Source organism: Teleopsis dalmanni, chromosome 1, assembly GCF_002237135.1.
Source record: "Teleopsis dalmanni isolate 2A chromosome 1, ASM223713v2, whole genome shotgun sequence".
NCBI lineage: Eukaryota > Metazoa > Arthropoda > Insecta > Diptera > Diopsidae > Teleopsis > Teleopsis dalmanni.
In genome coordinates this window covers 144,865,980-144,877,896 of record NC_051846.1, presented here as the reverse complement: position 1 = coordinate 144,877,896, position 11,917 = coordinate 144,865,980, and the positions used below count along the sequence as shown (strand labels likewise).

At 31.4% G+C, this 11,917-nt stretch overlaps 1 protein-coding gene across 1 annotated transcript in view; it reads left to right on the top strand.

The window, feature by feature from the left end:
* The window catches only part of LOC119666377 (proton channel OtopLc-like), a 7,514-nt gene extending 652 nt beyond the window's left edge, over positions 1-6,862 (top strand). Inside the window, exons 2-4 of the mRNA XM_038075658.1 lie at positions 437-1,177; positions 6,687-6,804; positions 6,857-6,862. Of these exons, the coding sequence (XP_037931586.1) occupies positions 437-1,177; positions 6,687-6,804; positions 6,857-6,862 (865 nt within the window). The remainder of the gene's footprint in view (positions 1-436; positions 1,178-6,686; positions 6,805-6,856) is intronic.
* The last annotated feature ends 5,055 nt before the right edge of the window (positions 6,863-11,917 follow it).

Sequence of the window (11,917 nt, the reverse complement as noted above, 5' to 3'; positions counted from 1 at the left end):
ATTTCAAAATTTAATATGCAAGCTAATTAAGTATTTTGCTGCATTGAATCTATGTCTGAAAGCAGCATTTCACACGCATTTGCCTATGAAGGCAATGACACCAACAAATGTAATAAAAGGCAGGCACTTGAAGCATATTCGCATAATTCAATTAATAATACAATAAAACATTATATTTTGCTCATTGTACTTTATTCCATGAGGACTGAGTCTGTCTGTACGTGCTTCAGCTTTTAGTGTGCAATTGTGAAGTGAACGTTGGACCGGGCGGTATGAATTTAAAGTAGATAAATTAGATTGAGTAAGAAATTATTTTCACTAAATAAGTTGTGCAGCAAAAATGGTTTTTATGTTAAAAATGATTAATGAATATTATTGATGAAAAGAGCAGAAAGTTTGGTTATTAATTAAGTTAATATTTTATGTCAATTCACAGCATTGATTCTACTATAACAGCTGCTCCAACAACTAGTGAAAGTGTTACAGCAGCGGCAGTAACAGCAACAGCAGCCGCGGCAACTACACTCAACTATCAGGATGAGCATGTAGTGCGTCCACATTTAACCAGTCATCACCACTATCATTTGCCACATCAATTTCAGCATCCACATCATCAAAATCATCATCCACACATACACGGCAGTGTGCCCGTACCAACACCGACAGTACCCGCTTCATATGCTACGACTCATATACTAAACGAAACACGTCACATTCGAGCTGCTAGTGGCGGCCCGCCAACAGATGATGATGGTAATGGTGCAGATTCCATAGGACGACGAACACCACCAACGGTTGCACCATCACCAAATTTATTGCTGCCATCAGAAACAGCATCGCATACATCAGTTTCACCCGCAAAGTCTACTGCACGCATGCGTGACTCTACTTCACAGCATCGAGTAACAATTGACGAATCAAATCTACCAGTTTCTTCAACACTGACTCATCAACCGATAGACGTGACTGGTAGCGGTTCTGACGGTGGTGACGGTTCAGGACCACCAACACCAGGCAGCTCCTCACAACAATTAGATAGTGTGGTTAACGAAAGACAAACTGGTCACTTAGCACTCATGTATCACTCATCACAATTAACAAGTTATCCGGTGTTGCCGGCTATAAAGCGTACACATCGACCATCTTTCATATATCCACCAATGCCGAGAGTGAGAGCGTAAGTACACTTAAACTACTATTGTATTAAGAAATATTCTTAAATAACATTTAATATTAAATTATTTTGAAATGAATTTCATATCTTGAATTATATTTGTGGTATGTCTTTATGGTGTGTCATTTTCAGGCAAAAGCGCCTCTTGTGTTTTGTTTACTTAGTGGTTAACACAGAGATGGCAAACAATTTTGCAAATCATTTTCAGTCTTCAGATTCGCGATAAAATTGCAATTAATTTCGAATCATACGACGTGTTGCCTTCAATGAGCGACGAAGAGAAAGTAAACATTTTTTATTTCAAGTTGACAAATTATTTTGCTGTACGACGTGGTGTTTGAGTTAAAAAGACACATGCTGACATACAGAACTTAAATGTGCCCGTAATGCCAGCAATGGAGTTCTGTATATACCAAGCCATATTCTATAAACAGCTTAAAGAATATTACAATAACGTAAACCATTAATATTATATGATGTATCGGTACAAGTGTGTAATGATGGAGTCATTAGCTCTATACTTCAAAACTATTTTTTTCTTTAAATAAAGAAAAAATAAAAGTGTTATGTATTCTGATAAAAATTCTGGTAAATAAGAAAAACAGTTTCTGCATTATTTATATTTTACTATTTTTTGTTTTGTCATTGACTTCCACAACTGGATACATTTACTTCTACAACTCTTACTCCAACTCTCAAATTCGTTTTCCCCTGGTATTAGACTAAGAGAATCATGGATGATTAATTTTATTTTCTATTCGAGTTGTCGAAGCCCACTATTTAGAAAATTTGTGTGGTACATGACCAGACCTTCCTATTCTCTACACCTTTATTTGGATTTTCAAGCTCCTATCTTATAACAAAACTAGAACTACAGAATCAGAATGCATTCGGTACAATTCTGCTTCCATTTAGGCAGAACTAAGAATTATTCTAAAGAAATACTCCTTTAAAAGAGAATTGGTTGTGTAAAAAATACTTTTGGGTAAGGTAAATTAGTTTAAAAAGTTTAGGATTGTAAAACGTTTTCTACAATTATATACAACAAGACTATTTGTGTGCTTTAATTTTTGAAAATAGTTGTCTCATAAAAATGATCGACTTATATATGCGGATAATTACTTCTTGGTTCTAATCTCTGCAGATTTTAGATATCCAAAAGGATAAGAGCCATAAAAAAGATGCTAAAAAAGTGTCTTTAAAGGTTTTAAAACAGATTTTCTCTTTCAAAAAATAGAAGTTTTATTTCCTGCGATATAATTTAGTCACAAAGTTGCAATAGATATGTTTTCACTTTCACTCTCATTTATCTTAGTGTTTCTTAAATAAACTTCATCTGGAGGCATAAGTTAGTATTATATGCATTCATCGCTCTTACCATCAACTAACTACTGCAGAGGTAGTCTTTAAACAGTACTTGGAGCCTTGCATTAGTGATTCCAAAATAGTTCAGACTATGACTTCCATGGATTTACAGTACTTCTGCAAGTTCAACTTATTCGATAAATTGTAGTATGAACCTACATTATCGAATATTCTTTTTCCTCTAATGTGTAATACTCACCCAAGTTCTTTTTTCGTTAAAGAACTGGTTTTCTAGGAAGATATATATAGCAAGGCAACTTGTGCCTTGCCAAATTTAAAGTTCAGAGTCAGTGTTAATTAGCAAACCTTCCCAAAGCCTTAGGTTAAGTTATACCGGTGATTCCCAGTGGATCCACTTACGCCTATTGGCCCATTGTGATACCGTATATAAATAATGAAAACCTCAGGGTTTAAAACCACCTAGAACCTTTTGCAAAGCATAAAATGCTAATTAAAGTCAGATCCTGTAACTGGTCCAGGTCCTCAAGGAAGGGGGCTTCTAAAGTACTAAGTCGCCGACGTGCGTGAGCTGGGCAAAAACACAAAAGATGAGATGCGCTCTCATCGTCCTCCCCACAGCTACGACAGATTTGATTAAAAGGAAGACCTAGTCTTCTAGCATGGTTCCCTAGTTTACAGTGTCCTGTAGTAAACCCTACCAGAAGACCAATGTGTTTGCGGGACATCTCAATTAGAGCTTTCGATTTCCTTTTATCGGAAAGTGGCCAGATTGTATACAGATGTCTACATATCGTTGAGTCTTCTCATCTCTTGTTAAAGCTATTAGTGCAGAAAGAACTCAATAACAATTTACATGATGTTAGCGATATATACAGATAGTCTAGGTGCTCCAAGTATGGTCCTGAAGCTCCCTTTCTGGCTAACTCGTCTGCTTTGCAATTTCCGAAAATTTCCATACTGCCCAGATTAGAGAAATATGTGTGGCATTCAAGAACCGTCCTAGATGTAAATTGGATTGAACTCAAGTTCCCAAAGCCTTACTTGACTTTTATTGTTCTAACTTAAACATAAACCAGCTGTAGCACAATTGAATTAATTAATTAAAGTTTTTTAATAATTTAATTTCAGTACAATTTGTTGTCATTTCTTAAAATTTTAAATTTATTATTATTTTTGGTTGTGTCAGTAAATTTACAAATAAATTAAATTGAATCTAAAATGCAATAGCATAAAAGTAATTTTTTTTGCAAATTTGCATCTGTATGTAATATAAAGTGTTTTAATATCTAAGTCACCAAGTAATAAATTAGCATCCTATATCTAGTTATTCTTCTTTTAGTTTTCATCAACTCGGGGTCATGTATACTGTCATGTAAATACAAAATAAATATTTGAAATTAAAATAAATTTGCAGATTAGAAAAGCAATGAAAATTCATGTATTAATAAACCCAACATAAATCATTACCTAAACTTTCTATACGGAACCATTTAAGGGGACTTTGTAAATATGGTTGCTGCCAACTGCTGAAAGAAAATTTTAAAGTCATAAATGTTTTTACTCTCACAAAATGAAAAACTTCACTTGTAAGTGCAACAATTTCACTTTAGGATTTTTCCTTTTTTCTCGACATTTTTGCTTCACAATTTTTATTTGCTGCTGGTAATGAGACCTCAACCAATTGACTCCCATATGCGTGGGTCTTGAGGCTGGTAGTCAACCACACTCGTAAAACAAAGTCGCACATACAATAAAGCAAATAATTGAAATTCATGCAATTGCAACGTGCAACATTTAAACTGCCTGCAATAGTTGCACGACAACAGAATAACGTCGAGCAACGGCAACTGGAAAAGTTGTGGTGTTGCCTTTTCCGTGCTGCTGCACAAAGGCGTTTATGTGGCATGACATTCTCTGCACAGCATTTGCTATAAATCATACGCTCCTTCGTCCTTTGACTACCACTTAAGCGAGTTTTGTTGCCAATTTGGATGACAAGCTATAGTTTGTTACCTGCCAGCAAATTGCTCCTCATACCGTCATGTCTTGATGGTGGCAAACAATTCGCACATTTCAAAATGATTCAAAATAACTGAAATGGTTGTGTTAGCAATGGAGAGAGTCGAAGAAGGCTCTGTCATGAAGTCATTAGTGGTTGCGAAATACGATAATAGTTCAATTTTTCAACCAGGAAATGGTTTTTGTAATAAAAGGATATTAATATTTTGTTTATAATTACAAAATTGACATATCTGCATTTTAATTTAGTTGCTGTCATAAGTTTGCATTAGTGGTGAAAATTTACTCACTTTGTCTTAATCACAGTATTGATTACAAATTAATGTCAACCGCTGAGATAAATTTCAAGTACCATTTCATTTTAATGCTTACATAAACGTCTACAGCAGGATTGAATACGCCTCCTTTCCTGCATAATATCTCTGAACATCTGAACATCACGCAAAGTCATGTATGTTTATGCAGTCACACGTACTTCTCCCCGCCAAATCGGTTTATATCTATTGAATTCCAAAGCCGCACTCTCCACATGACGCCGCAAGATAACTTAAGTAGATTGTAATGTATGTGTGGCATATTAGCTTAACTTGAACATCATTATTATCACTTGTGCCCCGCATGCTCTATCAGTTGCCAACAACCCCCCAACTACACCCCGAGCAGCATTCGTGTTTATAATGTAGCAATTTTTTGTGTTTGTGATTTGGGGGTATCTTAATCTGTTTGTCAATTAATTGATAGAGTCTGGAGCGGATGCGGAAATTTTCTACTTACACGTGTGCAATAATAAAGGCATTACAATGTACATGATTTTGTATAAAAAGAGCATATAAAACAGGAATAATTTAATTTATTAAATAATATTACTACAGTAAACACAATGTTTTCATCTCAGACCACTTTTAATGACTTTAGAAGTTCATTAAAATAATAAAGAAGTGTTGCAGACAAGTAGCACGCTATGTTTTCAGATGAATTCAACAGAATTTATGTTGAGAGGAAGGACAAACGACGCTATGAGTCAATGTTAAAAACAAAGTAGAAGTCAATATACTTTTCATTAAAAAACTGAAAAGGACTATTTTATTAATATAACAGATAATAAAGTTGTTCTTAAAGTATCATTTTATATGTAGCCATTAGTGTGGATATAGCTAACGAACCACACAAGGCAGGTATAGTTGAAGGGAAGATTTAGTTTCATAGCATGGTTACCTAAAATACAAGGACCCGTAAGTAAACTTACTACAAGACTGACATCTCTACGGGGCTTTTCAATGAGAGAATTTGATTTTATTTTATTAGAGCGTGTCCAAACTGTCTACAGATGTCTGCATATCGTTGAGTCTTCCCATCTTTTGTGAAAAACTTCGGTACAGGAAAAACTCAGTGCTAGTTTGCATGATGTCAACGATGTACCTAGACTGTTTAGGTGTTCCGAGCGATTTCCTGCAGTACCCCGACCGGGTATCTCGTCTGCTTTACAATTGCCGATAATATCCTTATGATCGGGAATCCAGATTAGAGAAATATTGAACTACATCGACATCTCATTTAGAGATGTGTAGCAGTTATATGGTAGACTGTGCATAAAAACTTTATGAATATCCAAAAAGATTCAACAAAATTATACATGAATGATTTCAGATTAGGGATAAAAGTATTTTCACTATTTGCTTCAATAAATCACTCATTCCGGCTACGTAACGAAACCACAATTTTTCAGTCTACAGTTTTACCCATAAGAGAGGTTTGTCGCTTTAGTGCAAATGATAGCAAGAACATATAAGGAGTGTTTATTCTTCTTAAGCTAATTAAATTGTGCAGAACAAAAATTAGTGTCTAAATCGACTAGCTGAAGTCCCTCTCAAATGGGTTCACAACACAGAAAAATTAAAGAATAAAACAGCAGATAGTTAAGAGAATTATCTGAATTTATCTGAAATAAGTTATCCCACTTTTGAAACTTTTTTTCCAATTATTATTGGAAGTCATTTAAGTCAACCTGGATATCATATAACAATACCGGATCTTGAGAACACGTTAACAGGCGCCACGCAATCAGATACTCTTACTGTTTTATTTATTTATTCGTTTTGAGGCTTTTATAAAATATACTAACCATAACTAACGTAACCATATTATTAACAGTTGATCTTTATTACAGTGGCGATGCATTGGCAACTCTTTTCTCAGCGCTTTATGGAAAATTATTGGTGGTTATGGGTATTGCTTTCCCAATGGCTGAGGTTATATCTACTTATATACCACCTTCGTTTTATGAGGTAAGTTCATTAAGTATATTATGTTAGATATTTATTCTAATTCTTAACAAAGCTTTAAAATCAGCGTTTTAATAGGTTTGAATATTTTAAATATATACACGCATATTTATATTGATATTAGCTGAAGAGAAAAACTCAGCTTTTGTTGTAAAAACAAAAAAACATTCAATTAATATTTCTATATAAAATTTTATATTATTTTTAAAATTAAATTTTGAAATATAATCCAACGCTTAATAAGTTTGTAGGATCAGTAACTAATAACACAACAACAGTTAGATAAAATTTTGACTGTATTCGGAAGCATAGTCTCCATCAAGAGTGATGCTTAATTTTAATGTTTCCCAACACTGCGAATTTTTGGCAGAACAATTATTCTTTGACCTCAGAAAAAGTAATAGCCTCATAAATTCCATTTTGATTAAAATCAAATTTTTACCCAGAGTATTTCATTAAGGTCCTCAAATAGTTAATCATAGCTGAGAACGTGATCAACTTGTGATCTGGTGTATTACCTTATTGACAGAGAAGATAACACAACAGTAAACCCATATAATATTAGCTATTGATTATTTTTTCTATTCTAACACAAACTAATCAATCCTATCTCATATGGAGGCCAAAGTCTTAGAGTAGCTATTTGTTAGTATAACTGCCCGTTAGTGGATGATCTGTGTTCCATCCATTGTCACACACATAATTTGTCATCAACACATTTTCAGAAATTTCAGAGTAAATAGAGTAAGCTCGTTACTTTACCGTTTTTATGTAGTGTATATACTTCGTTTTGATATCTTTAAGTTGTGAATTATTTCTCTAAATTTTACTTTACAGTAATTTTAAATGATTTTAGTAGTTTTTTGATCAAAAATACAGGTGCTTAGAATGTTTAGTATTATCTTTATTGTAGTATTTAGACTTAAAAAACCACTGATAATAAATACTATACAACAAAAATGTAATATAAATATATATATATTAAGCAATATAATTCATTACAACTACATTAATGATATGAGTCCTTTCAATATATTTATTTAATATGACTTAATATGTAATGAGTTTATTATTTCACCCAATCATGTTTTGCTTTTGTAGTTGAATTGACATTCAAGTATTAAAAAACAATTATGTTACACGTAACTTTGGATTCTGAAATGTTAATTGTAAACTTAGCCATACATAAATAGTTTTTTACTTATTTATAATTCTCATCAGCTTCAATTAACAGTCCTTAAATATTCATGTATAGGTTCAAACGCGTTGAATTATTATTTTAATATAAATCATTTAAATACGGCCACCCAGTTAAACGAAGTCCCTTTCTCAAAACTTAATTTCTTGGCACGAAGTTTGTGAAGACTAAAATGAGATTAGCATCATAGTTATTAGATTTTAGTTACATTTTAAAATATGATTTAGTATATCCCATTAAATCAAAACTTAATAGTTAGCTGGTTACTTTGCAATAAATTGATTGCATGTGTTTACAATAATGGAAGTGTTTATTTATTTACATGGTTTTTAAGTAAGTTGTTAAAATTTAGTTATTATAAAGTTTAGGGTTATTCGGTTTTATTAAAAGTTGACAGAGCTGTCATTCTTTACATTTACAGATATAGTTAGGTTTTAGTTTGAAGTATCTATGACGTTCATATAGGAGTTGGACGTATGGAGAGATCGTTAAGTTTTTCAAAATATCTTCCAAAACTTAAAAAAAAAACAATGTTAATAATTTAATATAATTACTTTAAAATTTGAAAAGTTTTCATTTTTTATAAAAAATATTTCATTTGATGCAAACAAGTTTTAAAGGGCTTAGATGTAACTTAGTAATTTAAGTTTAATAGTATGACATATTTCCGAACAATTCAAAAAACCCAACCGATATGCTTTAAAACTATATTTTATTATAGTTTTGTTTATGGTATAATAATTTTGCCTTAAGTACAATAAGAGAGATGCTTTCTTAAAGGATAGACGGAAGCAATTTTCACATATTATATTCTAGAATATTTTATGAATTTTTCTTGTAGTAAAAGCCTTTTGCTTCCGTGCAGTCCTTATGCATTCATAATCTATTGTTTTTTGTTATTCAAATATTTATAAAATTGTATAACAGCACCAAAACATTGGCGGTGGATTATTACATATATAAATGTATATATATTTATGTATATATATTAATGTATATATATTACATGTCTGCTTAAATTGTGTGGTTATGGACATAAATTTAAACAAGGACGAACATGAATACTTAACCGCTTGCTGAAGAAACTTGAAGGGATTATTGTAAAATTCTGAAGTACTTGAGTTTTGAAAGTTTTTTTTTTTTATTAAATCATTAAATAAAAATACTTAGAATAATTTTCGAATCAAATATTTATGTAAAGAGCAATAGAGCCTGTAATATGTTGGCTTTACATAAATTGTTACTTTGTTTTATAGAGAAAAGCGTTTTCTGTTATACAAAAACTTTTCTTAATAGTTGAAGTAAAATATATAAAAATGTGTGCCTAAAAGTATACTACTTTGAAAACATGGAAAGGCTATGATATGACATTTATACTATAACAAAATATTTAGTAGATTATTATGAAATGATTATAAAATGAAAAAAAATTTTAGTTGACCTGAATTCAGTTCTATTATATTATTAATTCAGATTGAATTGGTCAATTGGTGATATTTTAATACTTTTGATCGTATAACGTTGATCATGTGTAAGAGAGCACGTAAGAGAACGTAACTTCCTTGTCAAAATTATAAAATTATACATAGACTTATTCTAATACTTCCTTTCCAGTAAATATGTGTTGATGCATAACATAATTTATTAAGTGTTTTTCTTTGCTTAATGAAACATGAATTTGTGTCTAAAGCACTTTTATTTAATAGTGTTTATGATCACTTGGGCGATCCACTGTAATAAGTGTTTTATTGAACTATGATAATGAGTTATTCAGATGATTTTAAAAAAGTGTAGTTACCACTATACTAAAAGTATAGCATATTTATAAAATATATAATATTTTGTATACTATACTATATAGTAGTATAGTATAGTAGTAATCCCCAATTTGAATTTGAAGTTTAAGTGCAGTATATATAAAAAACTTTCATAATACACTAAAACCTACAGGGAAATCTAAAAAGGGAAACGTTTTCCCTTTTTTGTCAGTTTCTTCTTTGCATTTGATGTTCTACTTACGACTGCTTTTCTTTTTTGACCAGGTTTGTCTCACAAATTTTCAACCACATTTTTAAAATCATACTTTAAAACTGACGGTAATATTAATACTTTTTGCTTCAAAGTCATCCAAGGCGTGAAGCAATGATGTGTACACAAGCCAGTTTTGATCTCCATATTCTTACATGATCTGGATGATTTCTTAATTAATTGATGATATCTATTATTTACAATGGGATCTTATTGGTAATGTAGACAAATCTTAAATATTATCGTGGAACTTCGGAGTAAGGTAGATACAAATAGTTAAATAGACTAGAATAATCAAGTTTGTGATGTGAAACATTATGAAAAAGTAGAAAAACTATTTAGTTTTTTTTTATAAAAAAAAAATTTAATTCTACTTCTCCAACACTTTTAAACGGAATTGCCATCAAAATTTGTGAACACAGTGCAAACACATTTAGTTTATATAAAAAACGACTTAATTTCCTTCTACTTGTTTCATTTCTGGAATACTAGTTGAATTTACGATTGATAAAGGCATATACAGAGTCAAGAAGAAGAAAACCCTTTCAATAACCAGTTTTCCGATTACTAAGCTTAAATTATTACACAATAATAGTATGGTTTCTTACAAATTGAGGGAACACGAATCCTTTGTTGAGAACCTGAACCTTATGACATGTATCTACAGCTGGAATATGATATGGACATAATTTTTATTATGAAAACACTAAGCATATATCCAGTATGTCGAGTTTTTAAATGTATAGAGGTTCTTATTAAGTTGAATGTTCGAAATTTAAATATATCTTAACAATATGGTTCTTTATGTTGTCGTCGTGAAATAGATAATATATATATTATTATTGGTATGACCGAATTTTTAAGGAGTATAGACAATTTTCTTTCGATAAATCGGTTTTAAATTTAATAATGTAGAAGGTCTTTTTAAGTTGGTTATTAGAAAATTTAATATATCTGAACAATATAATTCTTTGTGTTATCGTTGTGAAATAGAAAATATATATTCTATTATTGATATGAGCGATTTTAGGAAGTTGGAAATTTTTTTTTCGATAAATCACTGTTGAATTGAAAAATTCGTCTAAAACAAACAATAAAAATAATATCAATTTAAGTGAAATTTTAAAATTTTTGTAAGTGCTTAATCAATTTCTTTGAATTAATAATTAATAATGAAATATAAATAAATATGAAAAGGTTCTGGGTGGTTTTAAACCCCGAGTTTTTCCTAACATATGTATGCGGTAACACTATGGGCAAATAGTGGATCCACCAGGGATCGCCGGTATAACTTAACCTAACCTAAATAAATATGAAAATACATAATTTCATTTTTTAATTTAATAAAATCCAAACTAAATTTAAAATTATTATTAAATCATCTGCGATTGCTTTTGCTCAAATTTAATATTTGACTTGACCGATGGAATTTAAATTATCCATCGGAATTATTGTTATGTAAAATTTCGTCTGTTGTCCTTACTTGGCAAACAATCTCCTGTCAGGAAATTAATTATTGAACACAAAATAAAAAGCAAAGCAAATATTAACAGAGAAAACAGAACTCAATACCACAAGCGCATTTGTACGTTTACGGCAACTCTAATGTGCCTACAAGGCGAGATATGTCATGTGCAATTACACAAGGAATCAACTTAACGTTCCCTACTCGGTACTCTAATAGGTAACTAGTAGGCTAGGTGTGTCCTGGTATTCTGTTTTAACGTATGTCATCTGATGCGGCACAGACTACATATGGCACAGCTAAGCTTCTTTGCATACTTTAAGGCGACAGAAACAAATGAGACAACATAAAACGGCAATCAAACCGCATCATCCAAGTGGGTGTGTGTGTGTGTTTGTGTGTGTGTGTAGTGTGATTCGTTTGCT